The 24,076-nt window shown below is 35.4% G+C and overlaps 1 protein-coding gene across 3 annotated transcripts in view; it reads left to right on the plus strand.

Annotated features, from left to right (window-relative positions):
• ACSL4 (acyl-CoA synthetase long chain family member 4) overlaps positions 1-24,076 on the plus strand; it is an 84,462-nt gene that overhangs the window by 31,717 nt on the left and 28,669 nt on the right. For 2 of the 3 annotated variants that reach the window (XM_079124844.1, XM_079124845.1), the window contains 6 exons: positions 11,351-11,590; positions 11,824-12,001; positions 12,641-12,750; positions 18,624-18,762; positions 21,775-21,925; positions 22,716-22,839. In XM_079124844.1, coding sequence (XP_078980970.1) covers positions 11,363-11,590; positions 11,824-12,001; positions 12,641-12,750; positions 18,624-18,762; positions 21,775-21,925; positions 22,716-22,839 — 930 coding nt within the window. In that variant the 5' untranslated portion in view covers positions 11,351-11,362. Of the gene's footprint in view, positions 1-9,884; positions 11,591-11,823; positions 12,002-12,640; positions 12,751-18,623; positions 18,763-21,774; positions 21,926-22,715; positions 22,840-24,076 lie in introns of those variants that run through there. The other variant, XM_079124843.1, reaches the window with a different exon arrangement.

Consider the following 24,076-nt stretch of genomic DNA (forward strand, 5'->3'; position numbering starts at 1 on the left):
AGGCACTGATAGGTTATTAACTTTGTTATAGCCATTATAGCTCAATAGCTCCTGAACCAGGACCAAAACCATGTATCTGATGCCACCTCCCTGGTATTTCTGGTCTTCTGGGAATTGCTTTCATTTTAATAGCTTATGAATGTCAAACCAAAGACATAATAGCTCTTATGGGCCAATAGCTAATTTTTATTTCCAAACACAAAGAAATTAAAACGATTTGATATTCTTATGTATGGCAAAACATCTGACCAACTGCGTTTAAGAATTTACAGGTAGTATCCTGTGGCATTTTGGAGAATTCTTTTCAATTATCATAGCTTTGTCTCAGCTCCCACAAAATAAGTTTCAAAATAGAAATAAATAATTTCCTTATCACTCTTGCCTCCTTAGTGAAACATGGGTCAGGTAAACAAATGAATAGAAAGAGAAATAACAGCATGGAATGTGTTCTTGCTCCTAACATGGAGATAAACTCTAGGAGTAATTTTCCATGACTTCTTGGATTTGGTTTTGTATGGCTTCTTATTTAAGTTAAGAATTCTTTAATTTCTGAAATGTCAGACATACCCTTAATGAAATGTTAAGGATAAAAATGGCTTTTTAAAATTATCTACTGTCTTTGGTATACATGCCCTTCTTCTTTTTATTAGCCACTGTTGATAGAATGACCATAAGATTTCAATCTTCAATAGACTTATCAGTTTGAGTTCTTTTATTAGTTTCACTTATAAGATGTTTAATACTGAAGAGTAGAGAGAAATCTTTTTTAAAAAATGCTACAGTTTCACATTAGGATGTTTATGTAGCTGAATTGTAGTGGTGGACTTGGCCATTTTGTAAGAAATGGTTTAAGACTGTTATTGCATAACTTTTAGCTGTATAAATTACTGGGAAATAACACTGGCAAAGAACCAACATATTAAACTGCCTCCTCTAGCAAATGTGGAGGGAAGGTCATGTGGCAAATAAAAAAAAACAAACAGGTCTAGTTGCAAAATTCTCCTTATAACACAAAGATATTCCTGTGGGAAATACTGCTAGTTACAGATTATTTTTGAACCTAAACTTATATTTGACAGCACTCAATTGTATTACTTTGTAATACATATTGTATATTTCAGATGATAGGAGATATATATGTAACATGTAGATATACCCTGTATATCTGACTTGAACAAAACATATTTATTATAAGTTAACTCAAAACTTAAGTTTTGTAACCCAACTATTTCTGGTTAACTTATGTCAAAATCAAATGTGTCTGACAGAGAAAAGCACCCAGCAAATTGAAGACTTTACAGATGAAAACAGTCTATACTGTGGTGTTGATGGGCAGTTTCATTTAGCAACAAGGTTGCAGAACCTTGAAATTGTCATTTTGTTATCTGCTTCCCTTCTATAGCATTGAACTATTTGTTTCCCTCCAAATATCTAACTCCCAGAACTTGGTTTTTCTCCCTTTTTCATGTTTAATAAAGTTGGATTGTAACATCATATTTTGCCAATAGGTGCCACTTTTTAGCAAATTTTACATTCAAAATTACTTAGAGCATTGGGGTAAATTATATACCTAATTATATAGCTAATTCTTATTATAACAAATCTACATATTAAAAAATCAATCTCAGTTGCTTAAGATGAGCAATATATATTTAAGCATATACAGTGTATGTGTAGTGTGCAGCAACATTGGCTTCTCATTTCAACATGTATAGATAGGATCCAAATTATGACAACTTATGACCTAGAAACAACATTATCTGATGCATGTTAGAGATATTCTTAAGGCATTATGGGAGGGGACTTATGCTAGAGCACGAAAGAGCATCTTCAACATGGCTGCCGAGGTGCTTTCTTTACTGGGAAAAGCTGGGAAGAGACTGGCAGGATGGCGACTGCAGGAGTTAATATCTCTCCAGGTGATGAAGTAAACAGTTTGGTTAATCTTGTGAGAGACACACCCAAAGATCAGTCAGAGTTGTGATACGCTTTGAGTCAAAATAACTAGCATAAGTGCAATATGTTGACACAGGGCATCTATATATTCATCTTAGGTTTCTATTTTGCTTTTTTTCAGTTTTAAAGTGTATTTATTGTAATTACTACATACCTGAAATTAAAGTTTGATTGTGCAGATCATTTCATATTGATTAGACTTATTCGTAACAATTTTAATTTGGTGAGTCTTAAAAGGGGCAATCTGATATATATTTCATGTGATAATTCATCTTGCAGACTGGCTGATACAGAGCCTGCTAGCTGCTCTTAATGCCTTTAATGTCTTAAAATATTAGAATTTTGTAAGTTTAAAATATAAAGTTAATTACATTGTAACATATCTACTTAAAGTTTGATTTCATTTAACAAATATAACCATTCTTTTTAAATAGAGTATTTGAGCTTTCTCTTATATATTTTAAAAACATTTGGAAGTTTTTAATAGTGTGTGAAACAAGATTTTTATAAAAGCACTCCACCCCTTTACAAAAGCCTTGGTGATGCAACATCTATTTAGAAATATGATTTTAAAATGTCTAGCAGATATTTTTAATCTTTTGGAACTCTTGTAATTGTTTTCTGATTCAATGCTTAGTTGATACAGCAAATTCTTTTCAGAGGGGCAACTATCACTAGTTGGTATTTAAATTAGTCTTAAATAATGTGGGACTTGAAAATGTGATTTCTTAAATGATTTCAAAATCATTGATTTTCAAATTGATATATTTTTTAACATTTTCACAATGTCAAAGCCAGGTGTATTTGTTATTGCTGTGTTTCAGCCTGACAAGTGTACCCATCTTTGCTTGGTTTAGTTCATTTTCTAAAACTTTTGGAAAAATAACTTGGCATTAACTAACTTCAATGTATTAGTTTTTTTTTTTTTTTCATTGTTAAATTGGTGTTATGCCACATGCTTCTGGGGGAAGTGATTTCTTCTTTTAAATTCAGACTTTAATTACTATGTAGTGTTTTGTTTACTTTGTGTACTGGAGCTTAATGTATCACTAATGCTTTTTGTGTTTAACCTTTCACAGAGTGTTTGAAGTAACTGGAATGAAATACTTATCATTAAACTTGTCCTTAGAACAAAATTTAATTATATCTGATTTTTCACTAAAATTTCTAGGATTCACCAAACATCTCAGATTACAGGCAGTAGAATCAGATAGAACTGAGTTCAAATCCTTACTCACTGTACTTACTTTGGGAAACTAATCTCTTCTCTGTGAGTCTGTTGTAAAGTGAGATTATTTCTTTGCAGGGTTAAATGAGATAGTACATCTAAAATACAGCACAGTACCTCACCCATAGTAAACATTCAATGAGTGGTTATGAGTCTGGTTTCCATATGAAATTAAGAACTTCAACAGGAGCACTTAACTATCCCGTGACTAAAGATGATGCCCTTGCCCTTTCCAGCCAAATACAGTACCTGATCCTAAGAAAGCACAACTCAGACTTCATGTTTTCACTAACAGTGGGACAGCAGTATCACTTTTTTGTGTGTATAGAAGGACTGCATACCTTTGTGAAAGACATCAATGAAAGAGCACATAGTGAAAATTGTGTGACCTTTGTGCTTTTTAATGCCAGTCTTTTATCCTCTCCAATAGGTAGTTTTTATAGCCTGGTATTTTCTGTTAAGCAACCAATAACATATTCAAATTCATTCTAATTAGTAGAATTGTAAGAGCATAGTATTTCCTAGAATGCTGGCACATACAAAGGCTTTTTTGGTTTGTTTATTTATTTGTTTGTAGAACCCAGGAGCACCTAACCACTGAGCCTCATTCCCCAGCCTATTTTTAAATTATTTTTAAAATTTTGAGATAGGGTCTTGCTGATTTGCTTAGGGCCATACTAAATTGCTGAGGTTGGCTTTGAACTTGTGATCCTTCTGCCTCAGTCTCCAAAGAGGCTGGGATTACAGGTGTCTACTACTATGCCCAGTCACAAATGATATTTTAAAATAAGGTTAACTGCATTCAGATTATTGTACTTACATATGCTTTTACTTTTTAGTTTCAGAACAATTCTATGTACCTTCTTGTTCAACAAATGTATTAAACAACTAACACACAGAGGTACTGTTCTGGTCACTGAAGATTCAGCAACAAGATAAAAACACTCTGCCTCATGGGTATTATGTTCTACTGGGGACATAGACATTAAGCATGAAAAATAAAACCTATGATATATTAGTGAAAAGTGCTAAGGAGAAAAATTAAGCAAGAAAGGAAGTGTTGGAGGTCTGGTTTTCAAAGAGGGTGGCTGAAGAAGGCCCCATCTGAGAAGTTATTTGAGTAAAGACAAAAAAGAAGCAAGGGAATAACTTACACAGATATCTTAGAAGAACATTCCACGCACAGAGAATAGCAAGTACAAAGGCAAGGTCATGTTTGATATGTTCCAGGAACATCAAGGAACAAGTAGAACTGCTGCAGAATGAGCCAAGGGAAAGTGTAGTAGGAGCTGAAGTCAAACTTGATGTGCAGTGGAAAGATGTGTTCTTGTAGATCACATAAGAACTTTAGCTCTTCAGTGAATCGTGGAGATTCTTTGAAGATTTTTGAGCAGAGGAATGGTAAGATCTAATTTACAATTTAAGAAGAGCACTCTAGCTGCTGGGTTTAGAGTTTATTATAGGGCGTAGAAGGTGAATGTAGGCAGATTAAATCAGCTATTGCATTTATCCACATGTGAGATGATAATGGCTTGGAGCAGGATGACAATAGTGGAGGTGATGAAAAATAGTTGAATTAGATATTTATTAAGTAGAGTCATTAGGTTTTACTGATGTGTTGCAAGTGGAATGTGTGAGAAAGAGAAGACAAAGTATGAATCCAAGATTTTTGGTCAAAGGTACTGCAATATAGTGAGGCGAGACTGGATGAAATAGAATTGTGGAAGGACAATCTGGTTTAATTTTGAATATGCCAAATTCAAGGTACTTAACTGATACCTAAATGAATTCAGTGAGGAAACATTTGGATATATGAATTTGTATTTAAGGCAGACCTCTAAGCTTGGGGGAGAAATTTGGGCATCATCACCATATGTATGATATTTAAAGCTACAAGACTAAATCAGATCACCATGGGATTGAGTAGAAATAAAGGAGAGATTCAGGAAATGAGCACTGTAGCATTCAGAGATCAGGGAGATGAGGAAGCAGTACAGTAACAAGACTGAAAAGGAACACCCAGAGAAATACGAAGAAAACCTGAAGAATGTTGTTTTCCTGGATGCCACACAAAAAATTCAAGTAGAAGGGTCAACTGTGTTAAAGGCTACCAGTGGGTAAAGGAAGATGAGGGCTGAACTTTAATTGACCATTGGATCAAACAACATGCAAGTCATTGGTGACAGTATTCAGAAAAATTTTATGTATTGGTAAGGGACAAAAGCCTGCATGTAGTGGGTTCCGGAGAAAATCGAAGATAACTACAAGACAGTGCATAGACTATTGCAAGGAGTCCTAAAGAACTGGGCTATAACTGAGAGCTAGGTACAGAGAGGGAATGGTTTTTAAGATGAAAGATAATAGTTTGTTATGACACTGATGGGAATGATTCGGTACAGCAGGAAATATTAATTGTGCAGGAGAGAGAGACATAATGGGTAAAGCTGCATTACCATGACCATGTATATACAAAGGTGTAGCGCACAAGTGAAGGGGTGGCCCTTAGGTGCAATCATACACAGTTCATCCCCAGTCACAGAAGAGTGAAGAGCAGGCCACAGATATGAGTAGGTTCATAGGGGAGTCTGTGAGACTTTTTAGATTATTTCCATTTTCTCTGCGAAATAGTAAGCCAGGTCAGAAACTGACCATGAGGTGGAAATGAAATGTTGGTGTCTGAAGAGAGAAAATAGGATGTGAAACCTGGAAGAGTAAGCCAGTGAGTAGACTTGCTCAGTGTGGCTTCTGTGCAATATGGAGAGCCCACTTGAAGTAGCAGCCATGAACTTAAAGTGAGACATTCAGTAGTCATGCATTTCTCCAAATTCAGCTATGTGGGTACAGTTGCACATTAGGTGGAGAATTGAATTGGACCAGGTTGTAGTTTATCTGAGTACAGCAAAGTGAGAGAGTGACAAGAGTTGAGTGTGTGTGTGCCAGGGACTGATTATGATTGCCCTTGGAATTTATGTGGGGGAAGACAAAGGATTCTCGCAGCAATACCATGAAGCAGGTAATATAAGCAGTATTCCTATTTTACAGATGAAGCTGTTGATAAAGTTTTTAAGTGACAGGTCATATATCACTTGTTCAAAGTCACACTTGAAAGCAGACATTGAGGTTAGAACTGATACTGCCTGGAATATCAAGACTTTCTCCTCTTTAGAATACAATTCATCTTCCCTTAGTACAACAGCAGAGTAGTCAATCTTGAGTTGCAAAATCATCATATGCATATGTCTTTAATGTCTAACTTCTGTGTAGTAAAGTTGATTAGGAAATCATTGTTTTCCCACAGACTTAGGTCATAAAAATGGAGCAGTAGTTTACACAGAAAGCATTAGACATTTGCCATACTACTTTGTTTTTCAAAAACATCCTGTGCTGTTCTTCCCCCTTTAATTTGCTCAACTATTTGTTTTCTCTAGTAGAACGGTCGTCATTTCCCAATAATTGTCCCTTGCTTTTGAAAACATAACCATCCTTCACAACCATCACAAAACGTGTGTGTGTGTAAGAGAGAGACAGAAACACCTTTCTTGATGGCTGAAATTTCTCACCCCCCCACCCGCAAATGGATGCAATTTTCCTGCTTTTTTGAATTCTTTTAGTATTTTGTTCTTTCTGCTTTTATGGGGCTTTTCACAGTCTGCTTTGTGGTTATTTATGAGTTAACCTCTGTTCCCAGCATGCATTTGAATACATGTATTATACACATGCATTAATGTTGAAGGGTATATTTTGCTCATGTTTTTATCAACTGCTCAACACTATACCATGCTCTTACATTCAAACTTTTTAAGTGAAATGAAATGTTCAAATCTTTTTTGAAATGAATTATCAGTAAACCAAGTGTGACTCCAGAAAACCTTTGGCAAAGAAGGATTTTAAGATGATAGGCAAAACTGGGCAGAGGCCAACTGATGTGCCTGAAAGAACACTGGGTGTTTGGTTTGTGCTGTAAAATTCATTTGCTTCTAAAAGATGAGGGATCAGATAATATCAGTGGTTTGAATATTCAGCTGAACAGGAGGTTCTAGGGAGTCCCTTCAGGAGCTATTAGAGCCTCCTCTGCCTGAGCAGCTCTGCTTTTGGTTTTATCTATATTTGTATTTTCACATCCATGTAAATTTTATTCAAATAGATGACCCATGACTCCCTCACTATGTCTAGAAAAATTTGAAAACCTTGAAACTAAAAATCTCTCTGGTCTCCCCTCACCTGAGTGTTCTTTGAGCATTGCCTCATGTGTGTGTTTATGTGTATGTCTGTGTATTAAGCACTGAAGATATGTAGAAGGCTTTTCCGTTCCTCCAAGACATAAAAGTAAATACATATAATAGATTAAATGTATATAACATCATGAATGACTAAAAAAACATACAATGCAGTTTAAATCCAAGTAAATGATGAACTTCTCAGAGACTGTTTTCTACTTCTTTCTATGTCTTTGGCCCCTAGTCTGAAAATTTTTGGTTTGAGGGTGAGGTAGTATTTAAGGGCATTTTAGATATGTGAAGACATATTTTTTGTCTTCTAATATTGTCCCTGAGAATTTAGATATTCAAACAAGTATTTTTAATTTCAAATTTTAATTACCTTTTGGTATCTTTTATATTTCCAATAAGAAACTATGTTTTAAAGATTTTATGTAGTCTAGCTCATTGTTTTATCTTTCAAGGTTCATTAAGAGGTATCACAAAATCTTTGTTGTGGGGCTGGGTAGATAGCTCAGTCGGTAGAGTGCTTGCCTTGCAAGCACAAGGCCCTGGGTTCGATCCCCAGCACCCCAAAAAAAAAAAAAAAACTTAGTTGTAAGAAATAGGTATTGGGCTTGACAGAGTTAAGAACTGCTAAGCTGTGCTGCATAGTTAGGTGCCCTGTTTTTTTGAAAATGATGGTAATATAATGAAGTATCAGATTAAATGGCTAATAACACAGGAAACCAGAAAACCGCAAGATTATTGTAGACTTGAGTAGTCACGAAATTTTCAATGGAAGAGAGGACTGTAGCAGGGGATCTTGTGTATATGAAGGCCATGGGCACTGTGATAGACACTTGACACACTCCATCTTGAAGAAATGAATGACCAGACTTGTCAGACTGAGAAAATTTCTACGTGTTAAGTGTGTAATAGAATTTAAAGTTGGAAGCTGTTTTAGTCAGCTTTTTTGCTGCTGTGACTAAATGACCCAACCAGAACAATTGTAAAGGAGGAAAGGTTTATTAGAAGGCTCAGGGTTTCAGAGGTCTTAGTCCATAGAAGGTAGGCTCCATTCCTTGGGGCTGGAGGTGAGGCTGAACATCATGGAGGAAGAGTGGCAGAGGGAAACAGCTCACATGATGATCAGAAAGCAGAGAGAGAGCCTCCACGCTTCAGATACAAAATATATACCCCATAGCCCCACCCCCAATGAACTACTTCCTCCAGCCACACCCCACCTGCCTCCAGTTACCACTCAGTTAATCCCATCAGGGATCAATTCACTGATTAGGTTAAGGCTATAGCCCAATCATTTCTCCTCCAAACCTTGCATTTTCTCACAGGTGAGCTTTTAGGGGGCACCTCACATGCAAGCCATAATAGAAGGACCTTTTCTACCTAGGGCAGAAATTCTTAATTCAAGTTTGCTGTCACTTGTTAGGGTTCTTGAATTGAAATCATGGAACTCACGAATCCCCTGAAATTGTATATATCATTTTGCATATCTTTCTATGGGAAACGGGATTCATAGTTCTCACTGAATTCTCAGTGTCCCTCTCCTAAGAGGTTAAGGCTTAGTGATCTAATCTGATCTTGGACTAAGATGATTTGCTCAAGGTTACACAGCCACTTGGTGGTAGACATGAGGTCTGAAACCCAGTGATTTCTAGTTTCTTGTTCACTACATTCAGCTGAAGGCCATGAACAAAGGCAAGGCGGGATTAGGTTACCATTTTGTACTAATCAATGTAAAAACAACTAACATGGGGTCAATTGAATTAAGTCTATTAGTCTGTTTGCATAAGTTGCAGAAGGATGTGCTTCAGTTTGCTTTTGAAGTGAACTAATATTTTAATTTTCATAGTTGAACTATACCCTGCAATTCATCAAAATAACTTTTTTAGCTCAAGCCTGACTCCCTGCAGGATGATATTATCCCTGAGACTGTTTATGCACTTCCTTTCCAAAGGCACAGTTTTTCTTACCTGCATTGGCATCCAGTTTTCTGCCTAGTCAAATCAAAACTACTTTGCTTAGTTTGTCAGATCCTGTACTACCATAGCCTATTTAACCAACTTATATCTCATTCCTTAAAGTCCTCTTATTCCCACCTTCGTATCTTTCTTTGTGAGATTTCCTAATCTCGACTGCCCTCCATTCTTCCTCCATTTACAGATGCCTGACATAAGATCTAGCTTAAATAAATCTAATTCCTACAAAGCTCCTTCTGGTTACTCTTGGCCGTTTTGCATTTCTTTTGAACTCCTTTTGCATCTACTATGCACCATAGCACTCTGTTACTTATTACCTCAGTGCTTTTCAGTGGAAATGCTTCAGTGGTCTCCTTGGGAGTTGCGTTTCAGGAGGTCTGGAGGGGGACCCCCAGACATCCCAAATTCCTGCTTTAACTGAAGCAACTCCAGTTCAGTATGAAATGTGGGCAGTTTATATAAGTTTTTATTTGAAGAAATGATTTAGCTACCCCCGTCCCCCATCCTCCAAAGTCTGAATACCATTGGGTCTTAGGTGCTACTTGCCTCAGAAGTGTTACCACACAATAGGTGAGGGCCAGGATTCAATACTGCTTCAGACTTATACAACTCCACCCAAGCAACTGATGCAGTTGTGAGTACAACATGGGTACTTGGGAAATGATTTTACACTCATTGCTCCCATTATGGAAATAGGGGATAGTGAGCAACATTACCTCAGAAATGTACCTTAATGAAGAACTCAGAATAATATTTCTGGGTTGTTCTTTGAGATATTAACCTAAATTGTGCTCATCCCCTTTTTTGGGATACAATACCTTATCTGATTTAAAGCTGTCTTGTTGATATGCACATATTTAGAAAAACCTCCTTATTGGCATACCCTGCCCTCCCAAAGTTTGGCCAAACTTAAATGTCATATTCATCTATTTGCACCACCAGCCTTAGTGTTACCCACCTGTTTTAGTCAACTTTTTCATTGCTGTGACCAAAAGACCTGACAAAAAACAATTAGAGGAGGAAAAGTTTATTTTGGGACTCATAGTTTCAGAAGTCTCAGTCCATAGATGTCCTACTCTATTCCTCAGGGCCCAGGGAGAGGCAGAACATCATGGCAGAAGAATATGGTGGAGGAAAGTGGCTCAGGGCATCGCACCAAAGAGCAGAGAGAGAGAGAGCTCTCCTCAACAGGGACAAAATATAAACCCCAAAGCCATGCCCCTAGGGACCACTGCTCCAGCCACAACCTACCTGCCTACAGTTACCACTGAGTTAATCCCTATCAGGGGATTAGTGCACTGACCAGGTTAAGTCTCTCATAACCCTATCATTTCATCTCTAAACCTTCTTGCATTTTCTCACATATGAGCTTTTGGGGGACACCTCAAATCTAATCCAGAACACCACCTGACTTACAGAATGATCTTCAGATTAACAGTACACCTAAAAATTTGGTAAACATTAAATTTGGTGCACTGAAAAGCATTTACTGTCGTTAATGACTGAAAATGAAAAATGCCAGTCTTTCAGACCAGTTATTTCAGCTTTCTGTATCAAATAAATTATATAAACTAATAAAGACCTGAGTATTTGAGTCAATTTTGCTATCAACTTATTAATACTCTTATTTTGTTTTTTTTTTTTTTCCTGCTTTCTGCTTGGTTTATTGTCTTTACCTACAGGTGTACTTTATTGTCGGCTTCCAAAGATTACTAACTTTTATCTGTATCACTAAAATTGAACTGCCTTGGCTCTACTGCTTTTACTGCTGCTTCCATTATTGCCTTCTTCAGCAAACTAAGGCTTTCAGAAGCCAAAGAATAACAAGAAATAAGCATCATTTTAGAAGCCTTTCCACTATGAAACTTAAACTAAATGTGCTCACCATTATTTTACTGCCTGTCCACTTGTTAATAACAATATACAGTGCCCTTATATTTATTCCATGGTATTTTCTTACCAATGCCAAGAAGAAAAACGCTATGGCAAAGAGAATAAAAGCTAAACCCACTTCAGACAAACCCGGAAGTCCATATCGCTCTGTCACACACTTCGACTCACTAGCTGTCATAGACATCCCTGGAGCAGACACTCTGGATAAATTATTTGACCATGCTGTATCCAAGTTTGGAAAGAAGGATAGCCTTGGGACCAGGGAAATCCTAAGTGAAGAAAATGAAATGCAGCCTAATGGAAAAGTCTTCAAGAAGGTAAGACATTTTTGTTATTTCAGTTTTTTCAAAAGAGGTTCATTTTGCTTTGTCATAAATCGAGGGCATTTTAAATATGTTGGTATTCTGTTATAGTGCTGTGTAACTAATTATTAAAAGGCAACATAGTTCTGCATATTTGCTTAAGGGCATTTTAAGACTTCCATACTTTGAATAGTATTATAGTTATTTGAATAAATATACTAATATTAGAGAATGTCTCACTTTAACAGTTAATTCTTGGGAATTATAAATGGATGAACTACATCGAGGTGAACCGCAGAGTGAATAATTTTGGTAGTGGACTTACTGCATTGGGACTGAAACCAAAGAGCACCATTGCCATTTTCTGTGAGACCAGGGCTGAATGGATGATTGCAGCACAGACCTGCTTTAAGTACAACTTTCCTCGTAAGTGCCTTATGTTTTGAAAGAGGGCTTTGCTTGAATGTGAAAATTGGTCCTTAGGCTGGGGATATAGCTCAGTGTTGGAGCAATTGCCTAGAATGTCTGAAGCCCTAAGTTCAATCCCAGCGCTGCATAGACAGTTGTTCTGAGATGCTCTTGTTTTCAAAGTAGGTGTTCTGGGCTGGTAGTGTAGCTCAGTGGTAAAGAGCTTACCTAGCATGCTCAAGGCCCTGGGTTTACTCCTCCAGCACTGTAAAACAAATAAAGATAAAACCAAAACGAAAAAAACATTGAAACGAAATAGATGTTCTTTAGCCTTTCTTTTCCATGAATTATGTCTATAAAATTGAGTTGGTTCAGGTTTAAAAAGTTAGACTGGGTTGCGGGTAGAATGCATGCCTATTATGCACGAGGCCCTGGGTTCCAGCCCCAGCACTGGAAAAAAAAAAAAAAAAAAAAAAAAAGTTGGATACCTGGGAATTTGTAAGGATAACTTTGGGGGTACCAGGAAGACTATGAAATAAAATTAAACTATGAAATATATTTATGTCTGTTAGTGTTACTATCATTTAGGACTGACTTAAATATTATCTTTCTAGTAAGTGTTTATTATTTACTATTTGGGTTTTATTAATTACATAGTTGTGACTTTATATGCTACGCTTGGCAAAGAAGCAGTAGTTCATGGACTGAATGAATCTGAGGCTTCTTATCTGATTACTAGTGTTGAACTTCTGGAAAGCAAACTTAAGGTAAATATGAAAATTTCCTTTTTTAAACTTTATTTTTGATACAGAAAAATATAAAAATTATTTATATTCATGAGGTATCATGTGATGTTTTAATACACATACTTTATTCAATGTTTAAATCAGGTTAAATTTACTGTCTCTTCAAACATCATGTCTTTATGGTAAAAACTTTCAGTATACTTTTTTTGTTTTTGTTTTCAATATATTTTCTTCTAGCTTTTTAAGACACATAATGCGTTATCGTTCTCTGTAGTCACCCTGCCATGGAATAATACATCAGAACTTCATTCTCGTATCTAACTGTAACTTAGTGTCCATTGTTAAACCTCTCCCCATCCCTCCCTTTTTCCCTTTTATTCTCCCTAGCCTCTAACAATTACCATTATACTCCACTCCAAGATCAACTTTTTTAGAATCCCCATATGAGTGGGATCATGTATTACTTGTATTTTTGTACCTGGCTTATTTCATTTGACATAACAATCTCCATTCTATTCATCTTGTTGTGAAGAATAGAATTTCATTTTTTATGGTTGAATAGTATTCCATTGTATATGTGTACCACATTTTCTGTATTCATTCATCCATTGATGGCCACTTAGGTTGTTTCCATTTCTTGACTATTGTAAATAATGCTGCAATGACCATGGGAGTTCATATGTCTCTTTACCATAGTGATTTCACTTTCTTTGGACATATCCTCAGTAGTAGATTGCAGAATAATATGGTAGTTCTGTTTGAAGAACCTCCATACTGGTTTCCATAATGGCTGTACTAATTTATATTCCTATCAACAGTATACAGAGGCTCCCCTTTCTTCACATCCTTGTTGGCATGTGTCTTTACTTTTCCTGATAATAACCATTCTGACTGATATCTCATTATGACTTTGATATTCATTTCCCTAATTATTAGTGATGTTGAGCCTTTTTCGTACACTTGTTGACCATTTGTACATCTTCTGTTGAGAAGTATCATTTAGGTGCTTTGCTCATTTTGAAATTTGGTTATTTCTTTTTGAGCTCTTGAGTTTTTAGAATTCCTTGTATATTCTGGATATTAAGCCCTTGTCAGATACATAGTTTGTATATATTTTCTTCCATTTTATAGATTGTCATTTCACTGTGATGATTATTTTCCTGCCTGTGGATATCCAATTTTTCCAGCACCATCTCTTTTCTCTTTTTTATTATTAGAGCACTATAATCATACATACTATTTGTGTTCATTTTGACAAAATTATACATACATACAAGATCTTTGATTTCAATCCCCCTTTCCCTCACATTTTCCTCCCTTCCTTTCTCTCCAATTTCTCCTCTTCAACTGTACTAATCTTACTTTCACTCCTTTATTATTTGGCAGGGGATAACCAAGGATTGAACTCAGGGGCACTCAACCACTGAGCCACATCCCCAGCCCTATCTTTTATTTTATTTAGAGACAGGGTCTCCCTGAGTTGCTTAGTGTCTCACTTTTGCTGAGGCTGGCTTTGAACTCGAGATTCTCCGGCCTCAGCCTCTCAAGCTGCTGGGATTACAGGCAGGTGCCACCATGACTGACTATTAATTTATTTTTGATTGGTACATTCTATATATACATAAAGGTGAAATTCCCTTTGGTGCATTTATATATGTCTGTAGCATGATTCTGTTAAGATTCATTCCATATTTCTTCCCCTTTCCCTTCCTCCCTCGCTCTTGTTCTACTTCTACTCCACTGATATTCCCTGTGTCTTCATGATATCCCATCCCCTCGCCCACCACCAACTTTCCCTTATTTTGTTCTAGCCTCCACATATGAGAGAAAACATCCGACCCTTGATTTTCTGAATTTGGCTTATTTCACTTAGAATGATGTTCTCCTGTTCCACCACTTAGTGCTAATGCCATTATTTCTTTCCTCTTTATGGCTGATTAAAACTCCATTATATATACACATACATATACTCCACATTTTCTTGATCCATTCATCTATTGATGGGCATCTGGGTTGATTCCATAATATAGCTATTATGAATTGTGCTGCTATAAACATTGTAGTGGCTATATCACTGTAGAATGCTATTTTTAGTACTTTTAGATAAATACCAAGAAGAATAGCTGGGTCATATTTTTCCTAGTTTTTTGAGGAATCTCTATACTGCTTTCCAGAGTGGTTGTACTAACTTGCTATCCCACTAACAATGTATGAGTGAGTGCCCCTTTTCCCCCACATCCTTGGCAGCATTTAATATTATTTGTATTCTTGATAATTGCCATTCTGACTGGAGTGAGAAGAAATCTTAGTGTAGTTTTGATTTTCATCTCCCTGATTGCTAGAGATGTCAGATGCTTTTTCATATATTTGGTGGCTATTTCTGTTTCTTCTTTTGAGAGATTTCTGTTTAGTTCTTTTGCACATATTGATTGCTTTTTTTTTTCTTTTTGGTGTTGAGTGTTTTGAGTTCTTTATATATTCTGGATATTAATCTGCTGTCAGAGGAGTAGTACCAGTACCATTTCTTGAAAACACTGTCTTATGTGTTCTTATCACCTTTGCTGACAATTGACTGTGGGTGTTTGAGTTTACTTCTAGACTGTATTGTTCTATTGGTCTATATGTCTGTTTTTATGTCAGTATCAAGCTGTTTTTCTTAAATTTTTATTTGTTCTAATTACTTATACATGACAGTAGAATGTGTTTATACATTTTGATAAATCATACATAAATGGAATATAATTTCTCACTTTTCTGATTATATATGTTATAGGATCACATCAGTCATGCAGTCATACATGTACATGAGGTAAAAGTGTCTGTTTCACTCTACTATCCTTCCTACCCAAAGACCCCTTCCCCTCCCTTCACTCCCCTCTACCTAATAAAAAGTACCTCTATTCTTCTCTAGCCCTGCCCCTTATTGTGAATTAGCAACCACATATCAGAGAAAAAATTCAGTCTTTGGCTTTTGGGGATTGACTTGTTTTGTTTAGCATGATATTATCTAACTCCATCCATTTACCAGAAAATGCCATAATTACTATAGTTTATAGCATATTTGAAAGTGAAATAGTATGATGCTTCCAGTCTTGTTCTTTTTGCTCAAGATTGCTTTGGTTATTCAGAATTTAATTTTTCCATATAATATTTTTATAGGGATTACATTTAACCTCTATATCACTTAGGTTAGTATGAATATTTTAACAGTATTTACTCTTCTAAGCCCCAAACAAGGGATGTTTTACCATATATTTGTGTCATCTTCAATTTCTTTCACCAGTGTTTCATAATATTTGTTGTGGAGATCTCTCACCTCTTTGTTTAATTTTTGTAAGTATTTAATTTATTTTTGTAGCTATTGTAAATTAGATTGCCTTCTTGATTTCTTTTTGAGATAATTCACTACTGGCACAGAAATTGTGCTGATTTTTTGTATGTTGATTTTGTTTCCTGCAATATTGACAATTTCTTTATCCATTCATCTATTGAAGGGCATCTAGGTTGGTTCCATAGTCTAGCTATTGTGAATCGAGCTGCTATAAACATTGATGTGACTGCATCACTGTAGTATGCTAATTTTAAGTCCTTTAGGTATAGGCCAAGGAGTGGGATAGCTGGGTCAAATGGTGGTTCCTTTACAAGTTTTCTAAGGAATCTCCATACTGCTTTCCAGAGTGGCTGCACTAATTTGCAACCCCACCAGCAATGTATGAGGGTACCTTTTTCCCCACATCCTCGCCAACACCTGTTGTTGCTTGTATTCTTGATAATCACCATTCTAATTGGGGTGAGATGGAATGTTAGGGTAGTTTTGATTTGCATTTCTCTTATTACTAGAGATGTTGTATCTTTTTTCATATATCTGTTGATTGTTTGCAGATCTTCTTCTGTGAAGTGTCTGCTCATTTCCTTAGCCCACTTATTGATTGGGGTATTTGAATTCTTGGTGTAAATTTTTTGAGTTCTTTATAAATTCTGGAGATTAGTGCTCTATCTGAAGTGTGTGTGGCAAAGATTTTTTTCCCACCCTGTAGGCTCTCTCTTCATTTGTTGGTTGTTTCCTTTGCTGAGAAAAAGCTGTGGTATATATACACAATGCAATATTATTCAGCCATAAAGAAGAATAAAATTATGGCATTTGCAGGTAATGGATGGAGCTGTAGAATATCATGCTAAGTGAAATAAACCAATCCCAAAAAACCAAAGGCCAAATGATTTCTTTGACAAGTGTATGATGATATATATCAGGGGATGGGAGGCAAAAATGGAGGAAGGATGGATTGTGTATAGGAAAATGAGGGGTGCGGAGGGGGCGGGGGAAAGGAAAGATAATAGAATGACAAACATCATCACCCTAGGTACATGTATGATTACACAAACAGTGAGACTCTACTTTATGTATAACCAGAGAAATGAATGTGTATAATGAATCAAAATAATAATAATAAAAAAATTTGAAGAAAAAAAATACTGCTGATTTCATTTATTAGCTCTAAATTTTTTTCTGATGGTGGAGTTTTGGGCTTTTCCTTTATATGAAGACATGTTATCTATAAACAGTGACAATTTGACTTCTATTTTTCCAATTCGAATGCCCTTTATTTCTTTCTTTTCTCTAATTGCTCAGGATAGGACTTGTAGCACTGTATTGAATAAAAATGATGAAAATGGGCTTCCTTGTCTTGTTCCAGTTTTTAGGAAATTTTCAGCTTTTCACTGTTCAGTGTAATTTTAGCTGTGGGCTTATCATAAATGTTATATATTTTATTGAGTTATGTATATTGTATGCCTAATTTGTTCAGCAGTTTTATTATGAAGGGATTTCAATTTTTATTAAATGCCTTTTCTGCATCTGTTAAGATGACCAAATAGATTTTGTCTTTCTTTCTTGTTGACATGGTGCATTGTGTTTTGGTTTCCATATGTCAAGCCATCCTTGCATCCCTGGGATGAATCACAGTTGATCACAATAATCTCTAATGATTATTTACATTTTTGTGGTGTCAGTTGTAATATCTCCCTTTTCATCTCTGATTTTATTCATTTGAGTCTCCTTTCTTTTTTCCTTAGTTGATCTAAGTTTGTCTATTTGCTTATTTTTTGTTGATATTTTGTTTATTTAATGTCTGCTTCATTTATTTATGCTTTTTATTTCTTTCCTTTTGCTAACTTGGAAATTGTTTTTCTAGTTCTTTGAGATGCAGCTATCAGTTAATTATTTGAGCTCTTTCTATTTTTTTTATATAGATATTGATTGCTACAAAATTCCCTCTCATTACTGCTTTTGCAGTATCTCATAGATTTTGGTATATTATGTGTTCATTTTCATTTGTTTAAAGACATTTCCAATTTCCTTTGTGATCTTTTTCTTGGTCAACTGTTTGTTTAAAAATAAGTTGCTTACTTTTTATGTATTTATATATTTTCATGTATGAATTTTTCATATATTTATAGATTTTTGCTTTGTGGTTATGATGAATCTTACAAAATATCTTTTGTTTTTCACAGACTATTTTGAAATGATATCAACTTAGCATTCTTATAAAAAAAAGAAAAAGAAAAAATATACTATGAGAAAACTCTACACTTGCACTTCTTCCCCACATTTTGAATTTTCGATATCTAATTTTACATCTTTCTCTATTACCCATCTCTTAAGACATTAATGTAGTTTTTTTATATCTTTTTAGTTTCATCCTAAGGATGTAAGTGTTTTATGTACCATATTTAAAATATAAAAGTGTTCTGAATTTCTGTGTATAGTTTCTCTTAATCATGAAATTTTCTTTTAATTCACCATAGTCTTCACAGGTTGGAGCAGGGAATGTTTAATCATTGAGTTTTTGTTGTAGGCCCAAATTTAATAGTTGGGTTTTCTTTCTGTTGAACAGACTGCACTGTTAGATATCAGTTGTGTTAAGCACATCATTTATGTGGATAATAAGACTGTCAATAAAGCAGAATACCCTGAAGGATTTGAGATTCACAGCATGCAATCAGTAGAAGAGTTGGGATCCAAACCAGAAAACTGTAAGTAAAGCAGTTAAAATGAATTCATTTATTTATTCAAGGTTTGTTATTTCAGTAGGTTAGGAAAATAAGTAACTTGAGGGAAAAAAACTAAAGTTTTTTGCTTAAAAAATATTATAAAATATTTAAAAAGTATTGAAAACATATGATTAAGACTTTTTTCTTCCTTTCTCCTCATAAGGGAACCATTGTTTAAACTTTGCTAAATAATTGAATTATAGTAAGTGGTTTAGACTTTTGGCAGTTTTTGGCAAACATTTTTTTTGTACCAGGATTTGAACCCAGGGGCACTTAATCTCTAAACCACATCCCAAGCCCTTTCATTCATTCATATAATTCATATATACATATGTGCGCATATATATATATATATATATATATATATATATATATATATGTTTGTTTTTTTGTTTTTTGAGACAGAGTCTTGCTGAGTTGCTTAGGGCCTCACCAAGTTGGTGGGGTTGGCTTTGAACTTGCAATCCTCCTGTCTCAGCCTTCTGAGCTGCTGGGATTACAGGTGTGTGCCACCACACCTGGAAAAACTTTCCTTTTTTAAAAAATAACTTACAAAACCCTTTGATTTTGGACTCAGCAAAGGAAAAGATCTCGGGCTTTCCATTCAGTAATTTTAAAAGAATTCTTAATGCTAGCAATTTTAATGATGTTTCACAGGATACAAAGATGTTCACCAAGATTAATGCTTTGATTTATTCTACCAGTGAGGTGGTATTTGATATTTGATTTGAAATAGTAAATGTACCTTGTAGCAAAGTGTCAGTCATTAGGAAAGAGAAAATTAATGCTTCATGAGAATAGTTTTCTTCTTGTGTTGCATGTGAAGGTCATAATACTGAACTAGATGAGGACAGAATGCATTTGGGCAGGAGAAAATATTGGTTGAACCTCTACTCAGCCTCTAAATAACTTACCATTAGAGAATGAACACATGTTTACAATTACAGGTATAGGTAGCTTTCTACCATGTGTGGAAAATGACAGAGTCTGTCTGAAATTTTACCTGATTTGTAAGTGAACAAGTGAGCCTGCCAAAAATTTCTTGTAGATAGAAGATTTTTAGGTCAAGATGAAGATTTTTTTACTGATAACACTAGCAGTAGCCGGAGTATCATATCAGCTTTTGTGTCATGGGTGAGGAACTCAGAGTTTAGGGAACCCAAATATTTCATTATTTTTATTGTACTGGACAGTAAGCACATCAGCTGTGAGCTCTGCTTAGAGAGACTATCTCTGCAGACCTCCTTGAAAAGGTAGTCTGGAATAAAGTCTGTTCACAAATGTGCAGAAACACAAGAGACCCATAACAATTATCTCTGAATATCAGGATGACCCTTCAAGATTGGGTGTACTTGACTAGGATGACCTGATTGGTAGGGATCTGTTGCTAATTCTGCTGATTAACTAAAGGGTGTTGGTAAAAAACTTAAGGGTATATCAGTCCTTGTAATTTTGTTTGAGCAATAGTATGACATCTTACCTATTTTACCTATTCTTCTCTAGGATACGTATATTTTTGTGACACTTTACCTGAGTAGACAGTTATTATGATCACATTTTTTTGAATGCTTATTCAAATTGGACATAAAGGAAGTGTCATGTTTTGTACTAAGATTGAGAGCTTAACATGTCTATTGCTGCTGCTTTAATCATCAGAGGAGATATGCATTCCCTAATTTGCTTGGTTTATAAACAATGACCATGGATATCTGTTTTCGTTAGCTTTTTCATTGCTGGTACCAAAAGACCTAACAAGAACAATTTAAGAGGAGGAAGTTTATTTGGGGCTCATGATTCAGAGGTCTAAGTCCTCTGAAATGTACTGACTCTGTTCCTCAGGGCCTGCAGTAAGGCAGGACATCAAGGTGGAAGAGTGTGGTGTAGGAAAATGACTCAGAACATCATATTAGGAAGCAGAGAGAGAGAGAGAGAGTGAGAGAGAGAGAGAGAGAGTTCTCTCACCAAGGATGAAATATATACCCCAAAGGCACCCCCCACAGACCCACCTCCTTTAGCCACACCCTACCTGCTTACAGTTACCACCCAAGTTGATCCATTCAAATGGATTGATACACTGATTAGTTTAAGGTTCTCATAGCCTGATCATTTTGCCTCTAACCTTTTTTACATTGTCTTACACATTAGCTTTTGGGGGATACCTAATAACTAAACCATTAACAATATCTTTAAGAACATTAGATTGAGCCAGTTTAAAAGTAACTTTGTGTGTTTCAGTGGTATGTCTTGCTTTTAAAAATTTTTATTTTAACATATACAAATATTAATCATTTGTGCAAAGAGTTATTTATTCTAATAATATCCATAAACTATTATTTAATTCTAATAATATATCTGCCATTCTTGGCCATTTTCGTGGATTCTGGGAAGGAAAGGTGGTTACTGGGTTAGCATGATAGACTGTCTTGAAAATGAAATCTCCAGTGTGATGTTTAAAACTTAGTATGTTAGAATTTTAAAATCTCCTTAAAGGTCTAGTTCAGTAGTTTTCAACCACAGGCATTTGTAAGAGTCAACTATAGAGCTTTTGTTCTATCCCAGAAATAGTGAATCCAAATTCAGAAATGGGATTTAGAATCAGAATTTTGTTAAAACTCTTCAGATGATTCCAATGCCTACCAGTGGTTAAAAACCATCATCTAGTCAATTGACTCATTTTAAAGGTGGTAAAACTGAAGGAGGCCTAAGGAGTTTACACACAGTAGTGTATACCAATTCTCTAAAGCCGTGGAAATTTTGTCACACACTGCTCACTATACAACACTGGGAAGAGGCATGAATAGACTGGGAATAGACTAAGCATCCTGTAAATGAGCTGAATTGAGTTTGAAATTCTCATTGTAGTTAACCAGAATTTTTGCTTTTGATGATCAATACAGAGTATTATCATTATGCAGCATTGAGTATATTATTGTTTAATAATTAAACTCTTGAACTGAAAAAAAAAACAAACATGGTGCTTTTTCATTCGTCTAGCAAGCATTCCTCCAAATAGACCAACTCCTTCAGACATGGCCATTGTCATGTATACGAGCGGTTCTACTGGCCGACCTAAGGGAGTGATGATGCATCATAGCAATTTGATAGCTGGAATGACAGGCCAATGTGAAAGAATACCTGGACTAGGGTAAGAGAGAATTATTTAATCTTATTCTTTGAAATACAGAGCTCATGTTTGGCATTCTCTAAACTCTATATTAAAATGATAAAGTTCTAGATGTTTCTGATTTTAAAATGCCTTTTCAAACTTGGAATGGAAGCATCATTTGACCCAGTTATCCCACTCCTTGGCAGAAACCCAAAGGACTTAAAATCAGCATACTATAGTGATGTGGCCACATCAATGTTCATAGTAGCTCAATTCATAATAGCTAAGCTATGGAACCAACCTCGGTGCCCTTCAATAGATGAATAGATAAAGAAAATGTGGTACATATACACAATGGAATATTACTCAACCTTAAAGAAGAATGAAATTATGACATTTGCCTGTAAATGAATGGAACTGGAGACTATCATGCTAAGTGAAATAAGCCAATCCCAAAAAACCAAAGACTGAATGTTCTCTCTGATACGTGGATGCTGACTCACAAAAGGTGGAGCAGGGGGTGGGGGTGGGTAGTGGAGGTTCTCCAGTTTGGACAGGGGGAATGAAGGGAAGGTGGTAAAACTGAGGGAGGCCTATAGGATGGGGATGGGAAAGACAGTAGAATGAATTGGACATAACATTCCTATGTTCATATGTGAATACACAACCAATGTAACTCGACATCATGTACAACCACAAGAATGGGAAGTTATACTCCATGTATACATGGTATGTCAGAATACATTCTACTGTCATGTATACCTAAAAAGAAAAAATAAGAGAATGCCTTTTCAAGAGTGCTTAAAATGTTTCTCTTATTTTATTTTAGACCAAAGGACACATATATTGGCTACTTACCTTTGGCTCATGTGCTAGAATTGACAGCAGAGATATCTTGCTTTACCTATGGCTGTAGAATTGGATATTCCTCTCCACTTACACTGTCTGACCAGGTGACAAACTTTCAGTACATTGGCATGACAATATTAAGTTATATTGTGTGGCATATTACTTAAACATGAAATATTTATATTCAGTTAAAACTTTCTCTGTAACTTAAAAAAATACCTCTTATGAGCAATATAAAGCTACAGTAAATAACCCTGTGATTTTGTTACCATTGTTTCAGCTACATGTTTTTTTCAATTTATTTTGAAATGAATGATTATTGTCATCTTTTCTTTTCATATTAGTTTTTTTTTTACTCTGGAAAGCTAAGGTAGAGAATATAAATATACTGAGCCTTTTTGACATAGTACTCAGGACCATTAATGGGTTCTTTTAGAGAAGAGGTGGAGTTTTGGCCCAGTATTCATCTGAATTTTCTCTACACTTTTGCTGTCCTTAACAGTAGTCACTAACTGCGTCTTTAAGTGGATATTAATTAAAATTAGAATTTAAAAATTTGCTTTCTCGTTTTCACTAGCCACATTTCACGTTCTCAAAAACTATATGTGATCAGTGACTGCTATATGGGACAGAACAGATACACATTATTTCCATCCATGAAGAAAGTTCTTATTGGACAGTACTGCAGCATCTCCAAGGGCAGCCCTTGGTTTACTACACTGAGTCAGGGTTCTCCCTTCTGTGTTATTTGTGGCAACAAACACAACAATGGGAATGGCTCACTCTGTCTTTTGAGTGTGTCTAATACCTATTGTCCACAGTTCTGTTATTACCTTCTTCAGTATAGTTACTATAGAAAAGACTCAACCAGGCATAGGGAAAAATAGCTACTAAGAAAGTTGTGAGTTCAGTGTGCTGAAAGATAAAGTGAGTGTAGGAGTATAGGAATGACTTGACTCTGGGAGTGGCTCTGACACTCCTGAGGACCCAGCAGTTATTTTTAGATCTCCAGCCAACAGTGCCTTTTGTTTGGGGTCTGATGGTGCTCATAGTTAGAAATTGTAATACTTTTAACTTTTTGTAGAAATTCCTGGTTAGTTAGATTAGTAGGTTGTATAGTAGTAAGACAAAAAATTTAAATAGATTTTTTTCAGATTTATTTGGGATTCCAACCACCTTTATTTGTATTTTGTTTTTTGTTTTTGATGTATAAATTAAGGTACACGAATATTAAGTGTATTACTTGATTAAATTTAATGTACACATGTAGATTTCTCATCCTTACTATTCAGATCAAGAAAAAAGAGTGTTTTCAACATTGTAGGATTTTCCCATGTTTCC

This window comes from Sciurus vulgaris (assembly GCF_902686455.1).
Source record: "Sciurus vulgaris genome assembly, chromosome: X".
Classification (NCBI taxonomy): domain Eukaryota; kingdom Metazoa; phylum Chordata; class Mammalia; order Rodentia; family Sciuridae; genus Sciurus; species Sciurus vulgaris.